We start from the raw sequence: 27,668 nt of genomic DNA, 5'->3' as shown, positions 1-27,668 counted from the left end.
CTCTCCCTCTGTCTCCCTCTGTCTCTCTCTTTGCTCTCTCTCTCTATTTCTCTATATCTCTCTCTGACCCTTACAGCCTCCAGCCTCCCCTACTCACGCTCCTCATCATCAGCATCCTTCTGCTGTGTCTCCCGTGGAGCCCTGGCATCTTGGTTTTAATTAAATGTCCAGGCAGACACAGACACACACATACTGCTGATGAAATGTGCAACCACACAGAAATTGTTTTTTCTTTCATCACTTATTCATCCTCATGTCATTCTGTACTTGTATGACTTTTCTTCTTCTTCTGCAGAACACACACAAAAAAAAAGTATTTTGAAGAATGTTTTGGCTAGTGTCTCTCTCTCTCTCTCTCTCTCTCTCTCTCTCTCTCTCTCCTCGCTATCATATAATATCTTATATGATAACCAGACAACATTGTACCCTCATTGACTTCATTGAACAGACACAATACCACAGAGGCATTTCTCTAAATATACAGGTTTGAACGACATGATGGGGAATAAATGATGGACTATTCTGGTCTGTCATCGTTTATATAACAGACCTTGAATGTATTTTCTCTCCTTTTGTTTTACACAGAAGAAACAACAATATGTGACATGAGGTTGAGTAAATAATGATCGGATTTTCCTTTGGAGGAACTGTTCCTTTAAGCTGAACAGAGGAGAGAGAGAGATTGAATATAGAGGATTGCAACCCTTCTGTTTATTCGCTGCTGTTGGCTCGACGCTTGCACTTACTCTGTCCACTCCCTCCCCTGCCTCCTCACACACACACAGATGCTCTGAGCTCAGACACCAGAGTTGATGTTCTTGAGCGGAGGTCGAGAGAGGGACATATGGACTCCACACACACTGGAAAGAGGCAGACGGCGCTCCGTTCAGCCTTGATCACGACCGACTGACTGTGAGTGGAGAGAGTGAGAATCAGGGAGGGGGGGGTGTGTGAAGATGCTGCTGAACGAGTCGGATGGGATCGGGAAACCTGGGGCATCACAGCAGCCTCCTGAAGATGACAACACAACCTCTTTCTAGCGACTTCTGAAACACAAAGTCTTAACTGCACGCGAGCTCGGATCGGACGGAGAGTTTCCGGAGAGCAACTTTAAGGGTGGGTACAACTTTTTTGAGACTGCTTTTGGAACGGTCTTTCCGTGTTGTCTCGGCTGGTGCTGTGATTTATGTGGTCCACATGGTGACGATCTGAGCTGCTGCTTTGCTAAAATGATGAGAGCGCACGAACGCTAAAACAAAACCGCAGAGTCAGTTCTTACCCTCACATACACATAAATATAAAAGTGAGATCTTTGAGAGAATTCTGTTGGGTTGTAGATGAGTCCAGATGTTTAAGTGTTGCATTGTGGTGTCTGGTGTCCAGTTTTGTGACACAATGTGTGAATCAATCTTGTTGTGACATTCATAGCAGAGAACGAAAAACACAACAGAAGTGCAAACTATCTGAAAGTGTGGAGATTATCCTGAGTTCCTTAGATCAGGGATATTCAAGTAAAGTCCCAAGAGATCCGGTCTTCATAATTTATTCCAAACGGGAGGACCGGGACAATGTTTGGAAAATAAAAAATGTAGCCCAGTTGAATATAGTGTATAAAAGATATTATACTGAATATAGTGTATAAAAGATATTATACTGAATATAGTGTATAAAAGATATTATACTGAATATAGTGTATAAAAGATATTATACTGAATATAGTGTATAAAAGATATTATACTGAATATAGTGTATAAAAGATATTATACTGAATATAGTGTATAAAAGATATTATACTGAATATAGTGTATAAAAGATATTATACTGAATATAGTGTATAAAAGATATTATACTGAATATAGTGTATTAAAGATATTATACTGAATATATAGTGTATAAAAGATATTATACTGAATATAGTGTATAAAAGATATTATACTGAATATAGTGTATAAAAGATATTATACTGAATATAGTGTATAAAAGATATTATACTGAAATAGTGTATAAAAGATATTATACTGAATATAGTGTATAAAAGATATTATACTGAATATAGTGTATAAAAGATATTATACTGAATATAGTGTATAAAAGATATTATACTGAATATAGTGTATAAAAGATATTATTCTGAATAAGTGTATAAAGATATTATACTGAATATAGTGTATAAAAGATATTATACTGAATATAGTGTATAAAAGATATTATACTGAATATAGTGTATAAAAGATATTATACTGAATATAGTGTATAAAAGATATTATACTGAATATAGTGTATAAAAGATATTATACTGAATATAGTGTATAAAAGATATTATACTGAATATAGTGTATAAAAGATATTATTCTGAATATAGTGTATAAAAGATATTATACTGAATATAGTGTATAAAAGATATTATACTGAATATAGTGTATAAAAGATATTATACTGAATATAGTGTATAAAAGATATTATACTGAATATAGTGTATAAAAGATATTATACTGAATATAGTGTATAAAAGATATTATACTGAATATAGTGTATAAAAGATATTATACTGAATATAGTGTATAAAAGATATTATTCTGAATATAGTGTATAAAAGATATTATACTGAATATAGTGTATAAAAGATATTATACTGAATATAGTGTATAAAAGATATTATACTGAATATAGTGTATAAAAGATATTATACTGAATATAGTGTATAAAAGATATTATACTGAATATAGTGTATAAAAGATATTATACTGAATATAGTGTATAAAAGATATTATACTGAATATAGTGTATAAAAGATATTATACTGAATATAGTGTATAAAAGATATTATACTGAATATAGTGTATAAAAGATATTATTCTGAATATAGTGTATAAAAGATATTATTCTGAATATAGTGTATAAAAGATATTATACTGAATATAGTGTATAAAAGATATTATACTGAATATAGTGTATAAAATATATTATACTGAATAAGATATGATCTTTCATCAGGCCGTTTATTTTATATTGTTATATGTGTGTATAATCTCTGTGGCTTTAGGGGATGCTCTCTTAATAGAAGTTTGATAATTAATATTTGTAAATAAATAAAAAAACTACTGACAACATGCAAACAGCAGATGTAATGTAAGAATTAAAATGCTTTAACAATTAAAATCATAAACAGAAAAGAAAAATTATAAAATGTTCAGTGAAAATATAACAATATCTTCAATATTGAGTAAATAATTCCTAATATCTTAGTGAAATTAATGCTTGAAATGAATCTTTGATGGTTGTTGTCTAATAATCAGTTTGTCTATGAGACTTTAGTTTCAGGGGTTTCACAGGGTCACAATTGTTTACATGCTGAACACTAATGCTAATGCTATATGTAGATAAATCTGTTTGAAAGGTTGGAGACATATAACAAACCGTATACGGACTGATGGATATCAATTCTGTAATATTTGCTGCATTTTATTTTCTGTTGTGTGTCTGCACTGGTGTTGTTAAAATAAGCACGTGTTTGCTGTTCTTCATGCAGCGCATCTTTGGCGGGTTAGAAGCAAGTGGAAAGGGTTCAAATCAAGCATGTTTTGGCGCAAAATAAAGATATTAGAGGATATAGCAGTACAAGTACATAAATGTTCCTGAGAACACGTGTGATGTGATTCTCCGCTGTGAAGACCCGCGGCTCAATTTAAACAACCAAAATATTAAAACGTTTTAAAATCTGTGAAAGATAAATTTGTATTTGTATTTAGTTTTACTTGAGCCACTTACTGCATGTTATTTAAGACACAATTTATTCTACAGTCGAGAATTAAAGCTGGATACTAACTCTTAAAATCAGCTTTTGACATTGTTTAGTAGAGATTTATCTGCGGCTGTGTACGTACCTTTAATGTTGTGATTGGTGGGATTATAAAAACATGTTTATGATATTCGATTATCCATCCTTCCTCACACTCACAGGTATGTGCTCGGTTTCATAGACGAGGTTTAAGACTAGTCCCAGACTAGAATAAATGTTTGAGCTGCCTTTGCTGTAAATAACTTGCTCTGACATATCTTGAAATATTTCTGTGCCATTGTTTTGTTTCATGATGCACACCAGTAAGGCATTTTATATACGTGTCTTAAATATCTTAATTTAACGAAGACATTGTCCTGGCTCAAGCTAAGCCTGGTCTGCAAAACCGGCAGTAGTGTCACACCAACATCTTAAATGCACATTCTACATATACTATGGAAATGTCCAGCACAAGTGATAACCTGGATTTTGATTCAGTCTGTTTATCCATGCTTTCACATTACTGTTGAATAACTGTATACGTGTGTATGTACGCAGGCAGTTGACAGACTAATATGCAAACTTGTTGTGTGGTGTGATGGCAATTTTCTTTTTAAATATTAACAGTTTGTTTTCTACACAAGCGAACACAGAGAGTTGTGGGTCCAGGTCCCTGCTATAGAGGATCCAGAGCTGATACTTTAGTTTATTAGGGTCATTTGTCCCCACGCGAGTCTAAAGGAGGTTCCCAGTCATTAAGCAGCTGTGTTTGAGACGCCGGTCATCACTGTGTGCTCCAGTCGGCCCAAACACATAATTAAACAAACGGGCCAAATTAAACATTTGGGATAAGCATGTTTTTATAATCTTATCGATCAAAACATTAAGGGAACGTACACGGCCATTTACCCAAGACATCTGGGTTAGGCCGGAGGAAGATGCTCCAACTAACCTTGGTTTGGTCGAATTTTTGGGGAAAAAAATGTTTTTTTATTGATGGCGTTTTTTTTTAGAGCACTTAAAAGCGACCCTGATGCAGACTATTATCCAGAAGCATTACATCATCGCGAGATGCTTAAGTGCACTGTGACATCAAATTGATTCGATTATATGGCATATTTATATTATGAAAGAAAAAGGCCAAGGACAAATGCATACGGCAAACAATTACAAAAAATATTAAAAACTTAAATTTTAATACGGTAACTGTATTTAAAACCGTATTCAAACAAGAAAATAAACATCAAAAATAATTAATATTTACAAAGTTTTCACAGCGTATTGTCATATAAATTGATAAAAAAACATGACTAATGGTTTTTATAATGCACGTGTCGATATCACAGTCCTGATTGGACCAGACGGTTATCTAAACCCTCTTTTAACATCGGTTCAGTGTGTTGGTTGTAAAGCACTTTGTTGTTCTCCTAAACGGATGTTTGTACGTGTTCTCTGTTGACGGTGGCAGACAGCAGTAATTGTAGTGAAGGCATTGTGAGCGTGAGATGATTTTCAGCTTCATCTCAAGATCTTCATCTCCGACTCGGCAGAATGTTTATTTGTTGTGAATAAACCCTTGAGATCTCGCACAATGAACAGGCAGTAAGACAATATCATGCGTCAGTGGTTTAGCATCATGAAAAATGGGAGGAATACTGATTCGACCAGGCAGTGTTTATGGATTATGTAACCGAGCGCGTTTGCTAACAGGCAGTGACATCGCACATTCATACACAACCGTGTTGAGTCAGATGAGTGTTGAATGAAGAAGCTTGGCTATTATTTCCTCATAAACGTTCTTTGAATTGTTATTTAGTTCCAGTATTGGGGACATTACATTGTGATTTATTGGTTTGTCAGTCGTGTTGTACATATTAGGACCGATCACTTGTCGTTACAAACCTGCATTACTTTCTTTCTTCTGCTGAAATAATACAATTCAAGTGAACGGGTAATTCTTCCCATTCTTGAAAATATCTTCGTTTGTGTTCTGCAGAAGAAAGAAAGTCACGCTGGTTTGTAATGACAAGCGAGTGAGTAAATGATGACAGAATTTTCATTTTGAAGGTGAACTACTCCTTTAATCCCTTAACAGGTGTGGCTTGTCCTCGGATCGTCTTTTCATATGTTGTATGTGCCGTTTTCACTTTCTCTTAAGCATTGTCGTGAAGTGCCACTGTACACAGCTTTGAAACTATCCAAGTGTCACTTTCTCACTCTCTCTGTGCCTCCATCGGGTCTTTAATAGTTCGTTTACTCTCTTTATTTTTCCCAGCTGTATGTAGGTTTTTTCTGGGTGTTGCTTTACTCTCTCGACCTTCATCTCTCATTCTTGCTGTTCACAAACACATAAAATACATCAGACAGGTGGAAATCATAATGACATCGGCTGACACGGTTTTAAACCTTACGCTTCAGCACACCGGCATATTGTGATTGTACCGGGAGGGAGATGACGTGACGGTGGGATTTTATGATGCATTTGAAATGTAAAGAAAGGTTCCACAACTTCATCGACAGCATCTGTGGTTTGATACGTGCCAAGATACCAGAAAGGGACGTGACGGAATTCTGAATGACTGTTATTTGCCATGTGGTATAAAAAAACATCAGCAACACAACAGGATGTAAGATAATACCAAAAGTCAAGAGAACCAAAAACGTCAAACTTTAATTAACACGGCTTTGGTCTCATGACCTTCATCAGGTATTTAAAACCTGAGCTCTAAATACCCGATGAAGGTCATGGGACCGAAACGTTGATTCGATTTAGATTCAGCCGCATGTTGTGAAGGGGTTCTTTTTAATATGTTTTTGCTGAAAATTAATAGTCAAAAACAAGGTTTACTTTAATTTATTTGCACATTTTCAAAAGGATAGTTCACCCAAAATAAAAATGTAGTTGTCATCTATTCACCCTCACCTGTTTATAACTCTTCTGTGGAAGACAGAAGTGGATATTTTGAAAAATGGCTTCCATTATAAACACAAAACCACGAAAATACCATGTTGTTTGTGGTTTTCAATATATCTTCTTTCATGTACTACTGAAGAAAGTCATGCAGGTTTGGAATGACACGAGGATGAATAAATGTAGAATGTTTTCTTTTTCAACCCTGTAGATTGTCTCTTGTGGATTGTAAACATCCGTGTGCACACAATTTTTCAAACCAAAGAGCTTCCTAGTTGAATGGTTTCTTGTAGTAATGTCACAGATCATGTTGATAGAGTTGAAGTATTGAACCCCAAATCTTTCCCATCATGCTCTCTGCTGAGTTGCATGTATATGCCAGCTGCACATGCTGGCAAGACTAATGATCTTCCAGAAGGCAGAAACTTTCAGGAGTATTTTGATAACGGGGTTCTTTGAAACGTCCTGCTGAGTGACCAATTTTTCCTAGTACAGTATAAAACATTTGTTTTTGCAACTCTACATTAAAATAATCCTCTTGACAAGCGAAAGCAGTTTGATCCGCACCTTTTCACCCTTAGAAAAGGCCTCTTGAAAACTAAACGCAACCTCGCTAGTCAATACGAGGGCCGTTTGTTTCTTATTCCGTCTTCTTTTCTAGTGTTCCCCGTTTCCACAGTCTTTGTTATGCAAATCTGCTCTCACATATGAGCGTGAGTAGGTGGATACAAGTTTCTTTGTGCTGTAGAGTTGAGAACGGTTTCTCCGCAGAATGGTTTCTCATGTAGATAATAACATCTCATTGTCATGAGCATATTGTAAAGGCTTTAACACACGGTGCTTCATTTTTAGCAGCGAATCGAAATTCAAGGTTTCACGTCCGTGATTCAAATCAAAAGTTGTAGCGGTGATAGTGCAGTGATGTGCAATAGATCAAAACGCATTGCACAATCACAAAGTGATGGAAAATACAGCGTTTTTAAACCTTAAATTGTGCATACACATTGAATTACATCTAAAACAAAGGATAATAATTGTTTTAGCCGTGTCATATGAGCCCTATCATATTAAAAGTAGAGATGCATTTAAATATCGGCCAATAATCTGTATCGGCTGATGAAAGCAATTTTTCATGCTCTTGGCTCTCAATAGAAATGTTAAGAAACATCAACAGTTTGACAGTTTTCAATATCTGTATCTGCAGATATCACACATCATCGACTATCCCTATAGGTTCATGTCTGATAGCATTTTGGAGTAAAAATGTGCTTTGTTTTAACGTATGAACAGAACCATCTGCTGGGTTATATATTAACATATGTTGGGTTGTTTTAACCCATGGCCATAATTTACCAAACCATCTTTTAAAGCCTATAAAGATCTCCTTCCCTATTACATCTCAGACTTTGAATATACAGTAATGTGACCAAAACTGACTTTGCTTTGCTCTTAAAAATAAAACTTTCCCAAAAACACAACAGCGGACACATACGCAGTTCACTAACTCCAAGCACGTCATCTTTAGCGCCGTGTGAGGTGATTCTGGTGGTTCCTCCCGCTGTCTTGCTCTCTTTGGCTCCCTCCTGTCTCTCTTCACTTGAGTGTCTCTCTAAATATATCCCGCCGCGTCTACCTCTCTCTCGGCTTGCACGGTCGTGTCCGGTAGAGTTAACCATGCTTCACCAATCCAATCTGACACACTTTTACATAACAATCCTATCTGCAGCGCCGCCTTCACTCTCCCAGCGCTATTCAAAGCCTTCTTCATGAATGAATGACTGTAATGCAGTATTAACCGAGAGTTTTAGCACTGAATATTAGATGTTTGCTTTGAGACTGAAATACACTCCTGTCTCTCCGCCAGGAGAATCTTGATGAAGATTCCTATTTTTTCTGTCTTCAAACGACTTTCATCTGTATTTGTTGCCGTTTCTCATATCCAGACATATGGTGGAAGTTAATGGCGGTATGACTTTATCTATCTATGACAATAGAAATATATCAGCCGCTAGAGATTCTGTCATACCGTTTGTACCGTGATATATCGGTGTTGTCATTTTATTTATTGTAAAATCCAGACAGAATGCGTTGGGCGGCTTTCAGTCTAGAGAGCGTCATTGATTTTAAAGAACACCAGTGATCGCCCAGAAAATCTTCTGAAGGTATTTTTCATTAAAAGAGCTTTAAACCTGCTTCAATCCTTGTAAGTCAACTTCATGTGTTTTAAAATCATAGAGTGCTGGTTTACCCGCCAGGTAAATTGGCCTTAACTAGCGTCATTTTTTTTACCACAATGACCACCAAGATGGACCACCAGCTTAACTAGAATCAAACTGACGACAACATAAACCTGGTTAGATTTTATTCTTAAACAAATAGCTTGACAAGCTCAAATCATACGTTAGATTACATTACATTGCGTAAAGCCTGTGGCGTACTTCTTTTTTCGATGGTCCAAGGACAAGGTTTCCACCTGATGGTAAAACCAATTACTGCAAGAAAAGTAATGCGCATGCATGTACTCCATACACAAGCTAACAATATTTACAGTACGCGCGTACTATTCTGATGACGAAATTTGCGTCACATAAACTGTACCCGTCCCTCCCGTAATTAAAAAGGGAACTATACTACAGCCTTAACGTTACGTCTAAAGTCAGTCGCTCGATCCAGAAAAATGAATCGTGTCCAAAAGTGATGTCCAGCATTATTGTGCTTTATTAAAAACAACATTAAAGATCATAGGATAGACTAGGCAGATGTTTAACATGCATTTAAGGAGAAATAACTGCAACGACATATAATGTATGCAGTATATATTCATTGGGATTTAAGATTTTGGTTATTCCACCCACTCGTGCACCATATACAGCTCTGAGATCAGCATATTTTTCCGCCCCCGAATTATGAAGCATATTTTTACGAGCGAGGCTATTAAACTACAGCTTTAAGTGAGACGCAGAGAGATTTCTGCACATCCGTGTCTCACGGGAGTCGTGCGAAATCTTTACCAACAATGATATGTTTGAGTTAGGATTCATTTAGGGCTAAGGTGGGTGTAGGGGGGCCGACACTTGGAATACGCGTGGGGGGGGACGTTGGGGGACCGGGGTCAACGTTCCTGCTACTAGGACACAGAGAGCATTAAGAAATGCTATATTCATTAAACTGTCACTGTAAATCTCTTTCCACACAGAGAGAGAGAGAGGCTGGAATATGTTAGTAGCAAGAAAAGCATTGGAAGGATGAAATCTGTGATAGAAAGTGAAACGTAAATCATGGAGATCTCATTTGCTCCGTTTTTTTACCGCATCGATGTACCAGCTCACAGATTTTGAGGCCTTCTCTTTATTCTTTTTTTCCCTTCTGTTCTGACCGTCCATTTATTTTTTATTTTGTTAAATGTATTGTGTTTTAGTTTTGCACGCTCTTCTGTAAATACCGGCGACACAAGTGATGTTTTTCTCACGCCAATGAAGCACAAATTGAATAGATACGCTGGAGAGACGAGTGCCTGTTGTAGCTTCTTTCACCAGAGAGAGTCGAGTGCCAAAAACACACGTAGAGATCCCGGAGGATGCGTGAATCCGCAGCTCTCGCTATGAAATCCAGGTTATGAGCTGTAGCGTGATCGGATCTGCTCCGAACACAAGCAGCGGGGTGGGTCACGATCTCCCTCACCTAATAATGTGGAATTATCATCACAGCAGATTAAATACATGAGGGAGACGCTGTATCACTGCTTATGACGGTAATGAGGAAACAAGACGCACAGGTGTATAATATATCCCAAAGTCTGATGAGAAAGTTGTTTTTTCATTAGCACTTGAGAGACGCTGTGCTCCGGAGAGCTAGCTACGTGTCCACACTGAGTGGGTGAACTCGATGATTTAACATGATTGTTCGTTTAAAAACAAAATGTGGATTTGTTGTTTGTGGCATCTAACGTCTAAGGCGGTTAGCTAAGGTCATCTTTTTGATGCTTCTGACGTTTAATGTTCTAAATAAATATAGGAAAAAAAGCTATCAATACTATTTATTTTATAGATTGTTCACCACAATTTGAAGATTCGTTGATCACTTATTCACCGTAATGTCGTTCAAAACTCGCATGAGTTTCTTTGTTCTGCAGAACGTTGATAATCAAACAAAACAAAACCACATTGACTTCCGTTATATGCACAGCACACAAATTTCACATTTTTCAAAATATCTTCTTTTGTGTTTGACAGTCACGTACAGATTTTGAATGATATGAGAGGGAATAAACGGTGACAGAATTTGTTGTTTTGGGTGAACTGACTGAAGGTTAATTTCTCACGGAGCATTTTAGTCTTGTTTTCTAGTACAAACATCTTAAATCAAGGAAAGGATTTTCTTTCATAAAACAAGACTTATAAGTAAGTTTGTCTGCCGGTTCATTTTACTTACCCCATGCTTGTTTTAAACATAAACTTACTTAATTGTATATCGTTTCTGTCATAAAGGTCACAGTTTGTTTCCTGGGTCATTTTCCTTGTCAAATAAATAAAAAACATTCATCTTGATTGAAGGATTTTTATGTGTAATAGAAAACAAGACAAAAAAGTAAGAAATTCATTTTAGCACAATTGGTGGCCGTACCTGACACGGTAATCGGCCGATCACAGCACTGCCTTCATCCCTTCTGGCTTTATTTTGCTGTTACCCAGGCCCTCTACATTAACAGCACACTTTATTTAAAGAAACCGCCCCTTATGCATTGGTACCGTATGCCCAGGCATTCTGGAACGGATGCCGTCCTGTATCGTCCCGCTCTGTCGCTGATGCTCCGTCAATGCACATCCAGAGGCTTGTCGTGTCACAGCCGATCCCATCAGAGCGCTGATGCGCCACGGGATGAAGATGAGGAGGAGGTTGTGCTAGTGGAACACGAGCCTGAAGGCTGCAACTCTCCTCTCAGGCATCACGGTAATCATCAGTAATCCTAATAATCAAGCCTCTGCCGTGACTAACTGACACGATACCGTTAAGAGCGATGCTTCCTGCGATACACAAATAGCAAGTAAATAAATATATAATTGAAGGGAAGAATACCTAAATTAAAAAGACAGACGCCCCGAGCGTCTTTTCTCAGTGTGCCAAGCAGATTACTGCAGTGTTTCCTGCTCGAACCTGAAACCAATGTCTCGGAGATGCCGTGGCTGTTGTCTCGGTTGTTTCTCAATAACGTTATCCCGAGGAGATTTGCTTCACATTGCTGGATGGCAACATATGCTGCCTTAACTCGTGGATTCTTAAAGGGTGTTTAAGCAACACTATTGTCAACTAAAAATGCTAGTTGCTTTCGCCATGATTTTCTTTTTCTGTTGAAGAATGTGAATTGTGTAGCACACTGATTGTTGGGTCCGTCTGAACCCCCTTTTTGCATTTGTTGAATCAGCGTCAAAAACTATTTCGAATGTTGGTGTGGAAGTTTGTTGGCGTTTGTTAGTTTGCATTGTTGGTGTTTGTTGAATTAGCCTTTAAAAAACCCATTTCAATCCATGCCACTTTTTGTTGTTGTTGTGGATCCATTATTGGATTATTTCGACAACATTAATTTTCTTCTATACTATACTTCTATTCATTGTTATCTTATCTTCAAACTTTTTAGTTTTTAGTACATAGTTGTCTTGAAACGAATAATTAGAAGCTAAAACATTGACTAATGTTCCTGTTTGGGTCATTTGAAAGGATCTCTAAGTGAGATTAGAAATGCATTGATCATTCTTTGAACAATATTACATTTTGTATATATTTTAATCTTTTTTTGTTTGTTTGTTTTATTTCTCAATTGTATTTTCATTTCAGCTTTCATTTTTATTTTGTTTTATCTTTCATTTTGTTCACGTTTCAATGAAATTCACTTTTATTTGGATAGCGCTATTCACACTTCACACAACTACCTTTTGCAAATCAGCTTCACACGAAGACACAATATAAAACAAACAAATAAAAAAATTTAAATAAACAATTAGGGATCAGTTTTTAGTCCGGAGCTGGCATCATCTGAAGTCCTTGCAAGGGATGCCATAAGACACAATGGTGGGCGCAGTATCCGGATTTTATTTTTTAGGCCCCCTAATCTAGCCCTTAGTTTCAGCTCAAAATACACCACTGATCTTTTATAATTCTGTGCCCTACATGTCCCCAAACATGTTTCGGTGTGTCTCTCTTTAAATGCCAACGCGTTGTTTGTTTATAAACCGAGCACGCTGTTTTCTGAGTGTATGCACAAACGTGTTATGTATTCAAATCCGACACATTGCTCTTATAAGTAAAAGTGAACATGATAAACGCATCATATCTATAAAAACTGAAAACATGCTTTTTCTTTAAGTGACGATGTTTAAAAGCTTAAAACATGACCTGTTATGAATGCAGCATTTTACAAGCATTCGTTTGTAAAGCATCCCGGTGTAAAGTGATTCAACCTGATGTCTTCTGCACATTACGTTGAGAAACGTATCCACAGCATCATCAGAGGCTCGATGTCGGGAGTAAATGAAGACTTGCAGTATGTTCAGTCTTGAATCCAACAAAAAAACACATCGTTTGTTTACAAAACATTCTTGTTGCTCACTGTAAGTAGTCCAGCGTAAAAACAATGGCGGACGGTGTACAACATGATGAGTCCATCAGCAGTCATAGGGAGGGCTCAATCGATGCGACATCAAGTTACTGACAGTAAGAAATAGTTGAGGTTTATTGGGGCTGAAAGATATTAATGGGGTGGTCTTTCATCATTCTGGGGTGGTCCTGTACACACACTACTGACACACAGATTTGTTCAAACAACATTCAAATGTGCATTTTCTGGATAAGGGGGCCTTTAAGTTATTTTTGCTGGATAGCCAAATGATAAGATAAAGGAAAAGAATTAGGACAGAAAATGACATGTCAGGTCATCCGCCCAAATATGTACGTAAGCACCTGAATGAAAAAGACGGCCTCATCCAGGCTTCGGTTTAAAAACGAGAGTGCCATGTAGCTTCCTGAGACACGAATAGATTATCGGACCAAACAGTCCTGCGTCAAGATGTCTTTGACAACCGTGTCAGGATCGCTTGTCCGTCTCGGTTCTTTCTCAATAAAGCTGCCCCCCGGCGTTGTGCTTCATGCAGCAATATAACAACATATGCTATCTCAACTCTGTGTTATTAGGATTGATGTCAGATTTGAAATTCCATCTGATATGTGCTCATACAGATCTGACAGGATTAGGTTTGTGACGTTTGAGTTGCGGCTTTTAAAGTAAGACTTCTGTCATTTTGTGCGCCGAGATGTGATTGGCTTAATGGTCATGTCTGTTATCTGAATGTGGGTGTCAAGGAAGGTTGTGCATCACAAAAATCTTTAAAATGAACAAGACTTATGCTCTAATAAATACTTTTTTTTTTTTTGAAGTTAGCAATGGCACACCAGGTAACAAATTGATTGTAGTAGAGGACTGATGGTCAACACGAATACATATTTTTTTTAAAAAGTAATACACAAACGATTGGTATCCTTCGGTCTTTTAGTGTTCGATCACAAATGTGCTTTTGAGTTCACGACACTCCGTTGCATCATCATTTTTAACCACGATTTTGTGAGAAAAAAGCATATTTGTAATACGTGAAACCGAAAAGTTTCAGTACCTCATATGGGTAATGTAGTCCCATCTGAATAAAGCTATAAGGTGATATTGAGAGGCATGCTTGTGAAACCGATTCTGTAATAATAAGATCTCAAAGGCAATGAATTATTAAATAGCATTTCAGTGGTTGTTTTACCCTTTTTCGTCTTTGTAGGAATAAAAAGTTGTTCTACCGTCCCACGATTCCACCTGCCCTCTGAATTTTAATCGAGAGTCCCGCACTTCATCCCCAAACAGGCTAAAACATCCAATTGTTCCCTAATTAAATTTTCCAGTTATGCAAATGATTCTTCCAATTCAGGGCTTCATTAAATAATTGACTTCTCTTGAGGGGAACAACTTACAGACACGCCGGATAATTGCTCTTTATTTCCGTCGCTTTATTGCGTCCAGAGCTTTCTTGTAATCGCTCGTTGTGTCTTTCCTACTAGGACTTTTCCTCCATCTTCCACTGAATTGGCGAGGGAAGTGAAAGACAATTGATATTATCAAGCAACGGTGTCCGGTCGTAATTTCATTTCCAGCATTAATTGACCTTGCATGTGGCCGCGGCTGACAGCGGTTAACATCTCCAGGTGTGTTTCTGAAAATACGTATTCAAATATATTCATAACTTATTTACGCTGAGTGAACGCATTATAAATGCTAATACACCCACACCATGGAACACTGCTGAAGTTTATGTGGTTGCACCGAACGACAGCTAAAGGTTTTCATTGAAAGCTCACAGTGATTATATATTGTTGGAGGACATACTGCAAAAGCAGATTTCTCCATTCAGCATCCATGTCAGTATTTACCACCTGCATGCAGCTGAATCGTGCTTTGTAGAAAATAAAAAAGCTGTTTGCAAGCAAGATGAGAACAGAGAGGGTTCTGGCTGTTCTTGGTTGGGTGTTTCACCTCAACCTTCCCAAGCTGTGTCTCATGATCCCTGCTTTAGGCTTGCATTTAAATAACACGCGTAGCTCAAATTCTACCAGTCTGGACGTGCTCTCTGGAATAGATTTGTTCTTTAATGATTTGTTTGGACTGTTTTGTTTGTTGAACTTTTTAGGCCATTAAACTGAATGATGATTAAACACTTTTTCATCTTTAGTCTTAGCTAGTTACTGGCTTGAAGGCAGTTATATTTCTCGTGAACGTTTTGGTTTAAGTTTGTTACATCCTTAACTGATGTAAACTGTGTGTCTATACTCGGGCGGCATGGAGGCGACTGATGGATCAGGTTGGACTTTTTAGGAGCTCAAATATGATTTTTACCTGAAGACTTGCAGCTGAGAGATGGACTTTGAGATGCAGAGTGTGATCTGTTCTAACCTAGCTGTTGGCGGAGTTCAAGGACGTTCAAGGAGCTCCAAGCGGTCTTTGTGCTTTTCATGGTATTCTTGTTTTTTTGTTACAGTTTAAAAGGGAAACACATTCATTCATTATCTAGATTTTCTCCACATTTTAGAATTATTGTAAACGAACTCAAAATGATCAAATAAAACAATTTAAACTATTCATTCATCTTATGCTGGTGGTGTAAGTAAACTGTAAGTAATATACGTTATTTAAATCTGGACTGCACAAAATTGAATTGAACATGTAATAAAGTGTATGTGGCATACTTCTGTTTGTAATGTATAGCATTGAATAATGCTTACACACTAAAACCGTTCGATTATTCAATCCAGCGTTGGTTCAAAAAATGACAAACCCATCCATTGGGTTGTAAAATAACTCTATTGTTTCAACTGAAAATGCTGCGTGGGGTGAAATATACACATTTTCTCGGTTAATGAACAGTATGAAAATACCTAAGCATTTTCTTAAGAGTGTACTGTTTCACTTTATGTCTAGGCAGTACGATGTGCAGTATGTTTTAATCAGTAAGTTGGTATCTCGTCAACATAACTTAACAACTGTAGCGCATCAAGCTAATACTTTTGGTACAGAAAATCACTCATAATAGAGGCCCAAATTTTCCTTTTTGAAAATGTCTAGTATTACAGTAGTTGTTCTGGGAACAGATTTAATAAGGTCGTTTTTCACAATGGGGCAAAGTTACACTTCGCAAATGCGTGTACAAGACACGGACGTTTAACGTCCCGTCATGACTCAACAGACCGTGATTGTCTGATCACAGAGAGGATGCATAGCCTGCTTCCTGACAGCGTGATGTAGTGTGCTGAGAAACCCCTCCGGCTTTCAGCCATCATTTGCCGGGGGGGTGCCTAAAGACACGCCAAGTTAATTAGAGTTGTCACTCTCTGGCACTGAATATCTCTTAACCTGCCACCGCACCGAGTTAAACACCAGTCCTAAAGCTACCGACATACTAAAACTACTCTCGATGCCTGTCTCTGCACACATTTGACCCTGAACTACAATTCTTATACTGTTCCTTTGCAGGCCATGGAAGTGGGACTGAAGGATTGATTCTTGAAGAGAACTTTTGAAGAAGCTGATTCCAGATGGATCCTGTTTAGGTTTGTAAGTATTTTCAAAGATGTTTTGTATCTGGACGTTTAAATGTGTTATTTTGTATATGTCTGGCGAAACTAATGTGAATCGGTGTTTTTTATTAATGCATATTTTATCTAAAATATATGCTATGGTTTAGGTACCTTTCTGTACAGTATGTCTTTTTCTTTCAGAAGATAAGGATGAGGTGAACGCAGAGACGCAATCTCAAGGACAAATGTGAGGGAGAAGAGATGTATGGTCTAGCTTTATCTTCTCAAGATGCGCTACCCTAGCGAGGACGGTGGACAAATTCGAATGGAAAAGTGGGACATTAAAGATGTTGGGACATTTTCTCTCGGGTCAGCCTAAAAACTGTCTCCCATTCAGGTTTTATTTGTCTGGATATTTTTGGAACAAATTATTACTGCAGATGAACATCGTGAGAGCTCAGATTTTTTTAAATCTTCTTGGCCATGAAACCATGATGCAGAGTTTTACAACGTACTCACGAGCTACCCCTGCCAAAGTTTCATTCTGTTCTGGACTTGCACAATGAGTGTCAGAGTGTGTACCACCTCTGCTCAGAGGGTGTCTCTGCCATCTTCACCTGCGCTCGCAGAGAGAATTTAAGTGCCCCTGTGGACTAATGGGGTTGATGCTCAGGATACACCTCGTCCTTCTCTTGCTTTTAAAGAAAAACTCTTTGTGCCAAAATCAACATCATCTCTGACAGGATTACCACAGAGACATCCTACAAAAACCCTCAGTCATGTGACCAGGGGACAGGACCAGTCACATGCTCTTCTGTCATCGGCTGGTCTGTTTTGAGTTTTTTGGTACTGCAACGTTTATCATGTTCGGCGTGTGCTGTAACAACTTTTTTTAATCGAATGAAAGCTTAATTTGCATTCGCTTTGTGGAAATAGACAAATACCAAGTGAAATTTGTATTTACATCTATGGTTCGTAAAGTTCTCTCAGATAACATGGTGAGCAAAGAGCCCAACATTTTGCCAACTGTTCACAACCAAAGCAATGGCAACCCAGACAAAACCGCCCCCACCGTAACTGTGCGCTCTGTGCTACTCAACCGGAACTCTCCGGATATCGAAAGCAGGCTTAGACGCAGACGAAACCGCACGCAGCAGGTGCGCTTTAAAGATTTGGAGGATGACGAGTCACATGACAAAAACAACAAAGTTAGGAGTAAGAGCCCTACGGAGGTTCCGAACTGGCAAAAGGAGTTGATGAATGGACCCTCTCTAGTGGGATCGGTCCGTGGGGACATGGAAAAGACTATAGGTGCAGTGACAGCGTTTCTGAAGAGAGCTCCGCCGCATCCACTCACCCCTGGGCCCACCAGACGCTGCTGGGTCCCGACACATCCGTGTTCTCTCACACTGCCACTGCCAAGTCAGCCATGCAGGAGTACAGCCATCCAAACCTCACCCAGTTTGCAAAAACCTCCCTCGCTTTCAGCCACACAGACTCGCAGTCACAGTTTTGGGGATGGAGTGGGGGAAAGATGGGATGATGAAGACTCTTCTGATGAGCTGACTGCACGAGTCTACTTTCCACCTCGTAGATCACACCAGAGAGACCCTGGACAACATAATTACCCTGCAGAGCAATCAAGGTGCCAGAAAACTGAGGACAATCGAACTGCATCTTTGGATACAACAACACAACGCCAGCCATCGCACAAACACTCTCGAAGGAGAGGGAGGAGGAAATTGTTAAACAGAGCTGCAAGTGATCCTGGGAAACCTGAGCCTCCTTGTATGTGCCCATCTGAAACTACTGACGGAAAACACCTACAGTCTAAACAATCCAAGGAAACCCAATCTAAAGTTGTGGCACACAGAACTTCAAATGTACCTTTACACCGCTCCTCCACCCCCAATATACTTCATGTTCAGTGTAGTGTTTCTTCCACACAGTCTGAACCAAGCTGCGATGCAAATATCCAAACCTTCTCAGACCACACAGACACTTTGTCATCTCAAACAGCAGCCCCACCTGCTGTGCAAGCCCCTCAAACTTTATCCACTCCCAAAGAAACTCCAAATGTACCAACACAATGTTGTCCAACACAGGCCGTTTCACCCTCTTTGACACAAGCAGAGCACTGTAGTTTGACCCCTACTGTATCCCAAACTTTGTGCTTTTCTACAACTCAAGTCACATTATCCTCAACACATGGGCAGTCAAGCACGTCTCTCAGTGAAACTTCAGTGCATTGTTACACTCCTGCTGTTCAAACTGTGACAAATTGTAAGACTCATCCAGTACCTGAGTCCTGCTGCATTTCAGAATCTCGTACAGAACCAGTAAACCCTGTGAAATCCAGCCCTGGTTGCCAGATATTGGACGAACGCTTCAGTAATATTGGCAAAAACGATCCTTCCTTTTCTCAAGAAGCATCTGTTGTTGACGCCTCATTCAGTTTTGCACACCCTCGCCAAAAGACTCTAACAAAACCAATGGCATGCTATAACACCCCGATCCAACTTGTGCCCTCGTCAGTGTCTCCAACACAATCTGTGCCAAACAGTAAGGTCCCTGCTCCATCGCTTCCTGCACCCTACTGCATCCCAGATATACAAAATATAAAAACCACTACGGTGACTACACACAACCCAACGCCAAACCAATCCATAATTCCACCTCCAATACAGTCCGTACCATACTGTGTTAAAGACAAATCCGCTGCGCCCGCAAGTTCTGATAAAGAACCTATGCTGTCTAATAAAGTTCCCACACAAAGCCTTCTTCACAGTGTGATGTCATTTCCTCCAGGCCCTCAGTACTCACACTTGAAGACCTCCATTCCGGGTGTGACACACATCATTCCTATCTCACAAACTGCAGTGCATTGCATTTTAGATCCACAAAATGCCAGAACTCAACTAACCCCTTCGCTCCCCGTTCTTATTTGCAGCCCGTCCACCCAACCCGCACCAGGTGCAGTGCAAACATTGGCACACTGCAACGCTGCTGTGCAAAGTGCAGCTTCTTGTGGCAACCCCCCTCAAATTGTGCAAAACTTCAAGACCCCGCCTCAAACTGTACCGCACTCCAAGTCATTTCCACAAAACATGTCACCCGTTCTCTCCTCACGTGAGGCCGTAACGTACACTGGTGTACCCCAGGAAACTGTGCTTCCCAATTTCAGGCATTCCTTACCTCCTTATGCCTGTCCTCCCCAGACTGCTCTGCTGTACTCGAACACGGGGGCAAGGCCCCTCCCTGCTCAGGCCTTCTGCAGCACTCAGGACAGACGAGACAGGAGAGAGTTTATGCTTCCTCCCCCACCTCCTCCTCCACCTCCCTACACTCCACGCAAAGAGGGTTCCTCAACTCCAGGACAGCCCTGCAAGCCTTCTGTCGCAAAGGTGGATGGCAACAACACTGAAGAAGACAAAGCGAAAGCTGAGACGACAAAGTCAAAGTGTGAAGCAAGAACAAATGAAATCCCTCCTCCTATCCCTCCCAAAAGTAAAGTGAGAGCTATGGTGAAACCCACCTGTTTAGGCAGCCGGCAAGCAATTCTAGGCACAGAATCCCAGTCCAACGCCAACCATCTGCCTTCTGCTGCAGGGCCGAACCCTCAGGCCCCCCTCGGACCAGCGGAGGGCCAAGCAGACACCCTGCGACAGGTGCAGGAACTTCTGGGGGGGCTCATGTCTGGGGCGAAGTGTAAGCTGGACCTGGCAAAGGCAAAAGAGAAACTTTTCGGCCCGAACGGCCCTCTGTACGACATTGGGACTCTGCAGTCTCAGCTGCACAGCCTGGAGGGGGTGTTGGAGACCAGCCAGAACACCATCAAGGTTTTGCTGGACGTCATTCAGGATCTGGAGAAGAAGGAGGCAGAGCGAGATGGGTGAGTGATGATGTGAGAGAATGTGAACGCTAAAGCATATTGTGTTGGTGATGTCAAGTGTGTTAAAGAACGTTCGCTTCTTCTTTCGGTGCCTGCTAGAATAAGGAAATAAGTGAGAAATAAACAGCAGGAAATTGTTCCAACCCTCTGCTTTGCCCATAATCCTGTGCTGATTATCCTAAGTGTGTTCCGGCGGTGCTAGCTGTGAAAGTTTGTGAACAATCCCTCCCATCTGTCCACTCATCACTGAGAGGTCTGATTGTTTTTAGCATGAAAGTATTTCCAGATCTCTGTAGACTTTGGAGAATATGCCAACAACTTCTACTGTGAAGTAGGACGTGTGGAAGCAAGTTAAATGTTATAATGTCTGTGCCATATTCTGACATGCACAGCTCAGGGAGTTGTTCGTTTTCTTTTTGTTTAAAACATGAACCGTGAGAGCTTATTTGGCAGGGTTTTAGTAAGCATGTGTAGATCTGTCAAGTTATTAATAAATTGATACTAACAAAACGGTTATCCTTATTATCAGCCGTCAGCTGTTCAAGGGCCATGGACTATGAAGAAACGTTCAGTGGCCTCTCACAGCTTGCTTCAAAGTTGATAGAATTGAATAACAAATGTACGTCATTACGGTGCAAAGGCATAATGAGGATCATAAATTAAATACAAGTATGATGGTTATTTAGTTTGTTGGTATTGTTGGTGGAGATCTCATAAGAATTTATTTTCTGCATTGTTTAGCACCCGGATTTATGCTAATCGGGAATCACAGCCAAAAAACTCTATGGAGATCAGCAAAAGAGTCTGTGCTGATTTAATCAGCAAAATGACCTATTTTCAATGTAATTTCAACCTTAAATACTTCATACCTGCAAACTAGTCGCTTGGGTCTCGATTGATTTTACATAGAAGTGATGCGTGTTTGCTCTTACTGTGACTTTATTGTGCATTGTTTTGGTGCATTTTTCATCTCTGGTAAGTGAATCAGTTGCAGGTTTTGGTACAAAATATAACTGCAGTTGTGAATTCATGCCGTGTGTTTGTAGTGATGTTCAGTGCCTCCTGATGAGAGAGATTCTGAAAGATTAGTGCCGCTGAAATCTTTTACAATAATTAAAATGTGAAGATTAAAAGCAAAAGGCTTAAATGTCTTAAAATGGATATATGTGGCATACTAATGATGGACCAAACCTTGCGCTCACATCTCAGATATGATGTTTGGCACTTAAAGGCTTTTACTTTGTTTTTGATTGGTGTCTTGTCTAAGCTTCACATCTATAATTGATAGCAAATCTTTAATCAGCAGAAAATAGCATTCAAAGAGTGGATTTATTTGTAGCATTTATTTACCATACATCTGATCTGTTCTTTAAGAAGATTTTAAGAAGCATATTTTACTTTGTTAGAGAAAGTCATTGTTTTTGTATTTCAAACTAAAGTGAAATGCATTGACCTGCTCTCTGGCAAAAGTATTTTATTTTAGACAGGTTCTGAACATTGACATTGGCCGACTGCGTTACTGTCAGCCTGAGGATCAGCACACTTTAGTTAGTTTGATTGAAATGATTTTGACGTTGCCAAATGTCTTCAAGGAGCAAGTCATCCAGGCATTTACTAAGCGACCATCCTGGAAAAACTCAAATTCTGTGTGGTCAATACAAGTACAATGACTTTAATGGAGAAAACTTGAACGTAAATGAAACAAAAAGGTGATTAGATCTTTTACCTGAAGCTTAAGTTATTTCCCAACCAATACTTCCTTTGAAATATAGTTAAACATTGGTTAATTCTTATTTTGATTTTGATTGATCGCATAGATTTTATCACCGTTTTTAAAATGAGCAGCAGAACATAGATAGACAGGACTAGATGAAACCATGGCCTACATCGGGGCATTTTCTTGCTTGCGTGAGGGTATTTACAGTATGCTGAAGTGGGACAGAGCTCACGAGATACACAACTCTGTCTACAGAGGAGGGAATCTCTGGGTTTTTATTGAACAAGCATGAAGTCCCCATGCAAACTTTCACACTTTTGAAATAATTACACTTCACATTTCACCCCACATAATCCGTCATCTTTTATTCACCTTCACGTCATAGGTTTATTGAAACTTTACCGCCATGTTGTAAAAAACATGGTTCCTTGAAACCATACATTGCATGATGGCGTGTTGTGTGGCTTCACAGGACCTAATTTTTGCAAACATCTTTTTTTGTATTCCACAGACATCAGTGTCACGCAGGTTTGGAACAACATGGGTGAGTATGATGACAGATACTTCACGTCTGGTGATCTTTTCCTTAATTTTACATCACGTGAACTTTACCATTCTGTGGTCATGTCTCGGTTTTACGTGACGTCATTTTAGTGGAGCGCGGCACAGTGATAAAGTAGTCTGGACGGTGGATGTTGTGATAGTTCATGGGAAGGTCACTAATTGGTCTGTTTGCATGCATGACGTCTCGACGAGAGTCAATAACCCATTTACTCACAAAATCAGACCTGTTTTACAGTGAAACATTATGTTCAATGAGGAAAAATGTCGGGCGGGACTTGATTTCACTGGCAATTGATCAGGGGTGTGCAAGAATGGACATTACAAATTGGAAGAGAGCCAGATGGAGTTGAATGAGAGGAACTGCTGACGTCTGATAACAGGGGAAGGTCCTTTTACATGTGTTTCTGAAAGAATGCTTAACAATTACATAGAAAAACAGAAAAAGTGAAAAACAATTCATCTATTTGATCTAAGTTTTAATTTCAGGTTAACTTGACGTCTTCGCTGCCCTGTTTTTTTAACCTAGGGCTATGCAAACGTTCAAAGACCGTTGATGAGTTTAGAATAATGTGAAAAGCTTTAGTGTGTGTTCATTTTAAGTGAGAGTAAAGCTTTTTGATATTCCTCAGAGAACGCACAAACGTAATGTGTAAGATCAGCGTGTAATTGCCGCGCGCTTTTGCTTGGTTCTTTTTTTGTGGCTCAAATTAGTGTAATAACATTGAAAATGTAATTCCCATCTAGGGTATGCGAAACAAAAGACATAATCCTGTGACCTAACTCACCTCACTTTTAAAACCGTATACGGTGGTGTTACAGTTTGTAATGTTTATCCTACATTTGAAACTAAATAAAAAACTGAAAAATGTAAAGAAATTACTTTAGAGTCGTTTCTATATAGATAGTCCTAATAGTTAATAGTAATATTAGCAGTTTTCTGACCCATTCATTCTTATCTCATCTCTGATCAAGAATAGATTACAAGTATTTAATTGGCATCATACATTAACATATCCTGTGCAGAATCTGCTAAATGTTAATATTATATATTAGATACAAACATTTAGTGATGCTCAAGAAGGCAACACGATACATTAAAGACACAAGTGTTTGTAAACTTTTGAACAGGATTGTATTACATTGTTTTCAGCTCTTATTTTTGCATTTTTAGGTAAATATATTTGACCTGCTAACAAAATAGCAATTTATGACAATTTACAATAAGTGAGTTTAAGGCTTTATATTAGTCATTTAAGCTTTTTAAAAATGAAAATAAAAGCTAAACGATGAATCCCAGTAACTCTTATTCATCTTTATTCTGTATCAAGTTGGATTTGAGGCCTTCGTACTAGAAACGTAATATAAAGTAAGAAGAATCTTTATTTATCAAAGATTGTGGACTTTTCTTTTTCATGTATTTCCAATGTTTTCCTCCCACACCTCTGTGACCGTCAGAGACTCATTTGAGTAGGTGTTGAAAATAAGGCCTCATCCAGGACCAGTTTCCCCAAGCCCCGTTTTATTGAAACCAACAGAAAGAAACTGATCACAGATCAGTCATGCCTGTGTTATTTTGCATCAACACAGATGGCGGTGGGTGATGAGGCTGTTATCTGAGCTCATTCTAGTCACGTCAGAGCCAGAGAACACAAACAAGACTGCGGATGCTCCTGATTCCTCTATAAGCTCAGGGTTTACAGGGCCATTGGCCAACAGAACAGATTGGATAATCAGACACTTCTGCTGTCACATGTAATCTTGCACAAATGTGAGGTCTAATGGCTAATGTTGTTTGGGCAACGCCATTCACCCATCTGGAAATGTACACTACTCGGCGTTCTCTACGAGTTTATTTAGTTTTGGTAATGTAATCATTGTAATTGTAGATTTATGGAGTGACCACACTGAAAATCAAGGCAAATTGGATATTTAAGATCCTACATGTGCAAAGCCTGTTATAAAGTCATTTTTTGTGATTTATGTAGAAAATCGTAATGTAATTTATTTTAAATTTAATATTAATATCTTTAAAGGGGTCACATGGTGCGAATATGTGTTTTTTTGTGTTTTAAGTTGCCCATGCGTAAAAATTCAAGAATTCAGAATTATTTTGCTTTATTAAAACACAAGATACTCTTTGCGTCACCCTGGAATAACACGGATCATCGGATCTTGAAGAAGTTATTTTGAAATGGACAATATCATATCATGTGTAGCATCATCTTTGACTTCAGCACAACTATTTGCTTTCCCATTTATATTCGTGGAAAGTTTTTTCACGTGCTTGTTTTCACCTTGAAAATCTTTTGTCCATCTAATCTCTTGTTCTCTACGTGTGTGTGTGTGTGTGTGTGTGTGTGTGTTGTTTTTTTAGAGAGCGATAAACAGTCGTACTTTTGACACCGTCCCTCCCACCCGCTAAAACATGACTCAGAGCTCCAGACCTCAAAACAAGCTCACAGTGAACATTTAAGCATTCAAAACTCACACCTGCCTTGTAGGAAACGCTCCCTTCCATGAATATATATACAGCGCGAAAGGCTTACAGAATAAAAGGTTTGTTATCAGAGCGTTGATGTTTATTTCTCACAGTTCTGAGTGGCTACAATAACTGCAGAAGCTGAAACAAAGCCCAAAATATAGGTAAACAAATTATGAAATATCAAGATCAGCTATACAAGCTCCAATTGATTTGATATGAGCTGGAATTCTCAGCTACATCTGGGCCGAGCTCCATTCTTACTGATAACAGCAGAATCCTTTAATCAGTTTGCTGAAATGGCTTTTCTCTATTGATCGCTGCCTCGGATGAATAGATTCAGCCTTGATTCATTGCAGCCCAACCTGTTTGTGTTCTCTAAATGGTGTTTATCGCATGCTTGTCATAGCGAAACTAGAGAGGTTTACATGAGAGACGTCAAATATTATAAAGACAATTTTAACATTCAGGTTTTTATCTAGAATGTAACTCCTTTACATCAGAAAAAAATCACAGATGCAATGTCTTTATCTCTGTTCTTTCTTAAATCTTTACTGCATCTCAAATCCAGATTGTTTGTACCTCTAAAATCTACATTCACTGTACACGTCTTTTCTCTTCTTGCATTTCAGCAATTACAGTCAGATTTTTATTTCTGTTGTTTCAGGAGAAAATGAAAACCGTCCTGCGGTCATTGAAATGCGAGAGAATGAGTGTGACCGTCCTAATGCCTGTGAGAAACCATCCGTCTGAAATAAATCATAGTGAAGAAATGATCCATTGTTTGTTGCAGGCAATGGCATCTCGCGGTGCGTTCAGGAGCGTTGTGATGCAAGGTTAAGCGTCCAAACCAAATGACTTCAGAGACATGCGTTTATCCAGCAGTTAGTACGGTTTAGGGGGCAAATAAACACACATCGATGCTCCTGCTGTGCCAGTAAAGACATCGCAATTCATCACGCGTGCCCCGCAGGCACCTGATCCGCGCCAAAAAAACTTCCAGCGCTTTTGTAGAGTTTGTCTCACCACCAGCTTTAGATGCCTAACCACAGTTTAGTGCATTAACCGTCACTTGATTACACCGCGATTACGCTCTGCGTTCGATAACCGCGATGTCCCGGAGCACATCAGTCCAGAGGGACGGTCCCTGCAATTAGCGCAATGTACACTGCTTTCAATAAAACACCTCAGATAAATGGCAAATAACTCAAAATCTTTATAGCATTAACTGTGATGCAGTAGCTCGTTCGCTCCTTGCTTTTTCAAAGAGAGAATTCATTATGTGTCCTTAAAGGGACAGTTCACCCATCATTTACTCACCCTGACAACTACATTTCTTTGTTCTGCTAAATACAAAGGAAGATATTTGGAAGAATGTCAATAACCAAACCGATATCGCCCCCCGTCGACTCCCATAGTATTTATTTTCCCTACTATGGCAGTAAATGGGGGATGAGATCCGTTAGGTTACTGGCATTCTTCCAAATATCTTCTTTTGTGTTGAGCAGAAATAAGACATTTAAACAACACCAGGGTGAGTGAATGATGACATTTTTGGGTTAAATATCCCTTTAAATATTTGATTCAGTTTTCCATGACCTTGAGATGAGAGAATGCAATCATGTTGCATGCTGTTGATAAGCACAGAAAATAATTCTGACTCATCCCAAAATAATCGCAAAGTGTGTTGACACTTCCAGCACATACTTGTCATTTCTGTCCACACGATTTTTGCTTGTTCATACAAACTGAAGGATGACTGACAATGCGGTTTATCAACATCATGCCACACACACAAAACTGTGGACCCTTTCGACCCATGGACGGGTCAAATACGGACATTTTAGATTTATTTAAAATTCTAGATATATTTAAGCCCTTGTTTTGGTTTTGTATGGGTTGAAACAGCCATGCAATTTTGTTTGTTTCTGGTGGCTTGGTAGCGCGGGAAGAGTTTTTTGGAATAGTCGAAAATACATCGAATGGGTCATTAGCATATCAAGTAAAGATCCTGTTTCATGAAACATTCGAGTGGATGCAGCAAAATTGCTAACAAAGTTAAATCCCAGAAACATTCCTTCAAAATTCATTTTTCGGGTCCACATACTCTCCACAACGTTATTACAAGGTTAAGCATTAAAACAAACCTGTTTCTTCTTAGCAACGACCTTCTACAGCGCTTCTGGTGAACAACTTAACATTTTCACAATATTTAAAATTTTTTGC

General features: G+C 38.9%; 1 protein-coding gene across 6 annotated transcripts in view; it reads left to right on the top strand.

Moving 5' to 3' along the window:
- The first annotated feature begins 80 nt into the window (after nt 1-80).
- LOC306908161 (uncharacterized protein) overlaps nt 81-27,668 on the top strand; it is a 63,504-nt gene continuing 35,916 nt past the window's right edge. For 2 of the 6 annotated variants that reach the window (XM_079480783.1, XM_079480787.1), the window contains exons 1-4: nt 81-1,116; nt 16,747-16,827; nt 16,992-20,682; nt 22,911-22,943. In XM_079480783.1, the coding sequence (XP_079336909.1) occupies nt 17,759-20,682; nt 22,911-22,943 (2,957 nt within the window). In that variant the 5' untranslated portion in view covers nt 81-1,116; nt 16,747-16,827; nt 16,992-17,758. Of the gene's footprint in view, nt 1,117-16,746; nt 16,828-16,991; nt 20,683-22,910; nt 22,944-26,109; nt 26,176-27,668 lie in introns of all 6 variants that reach the window. The other 4 variants (XR_013787981.1, XM_079480784.1, XM_079480785.1 and 1 more) reach the window with 4 other exon arrangements.

This window comes from Barbatula barbatula (assembly GCF_947034865.1).
Source record: "Barbatula barbatula genome assembly, chromosome: 2".
Classification (NCBI taxonomy): domain Eukaryota; kingdom Metazoa; phylum Chordata; class Actinopteri; order Cypriniformes; family Nemacheilidae; genus Barbatula; species Barbatula barbatula.
This window is presented reverse-complemented; position numbering and strand designations above follow the sequence as displayed.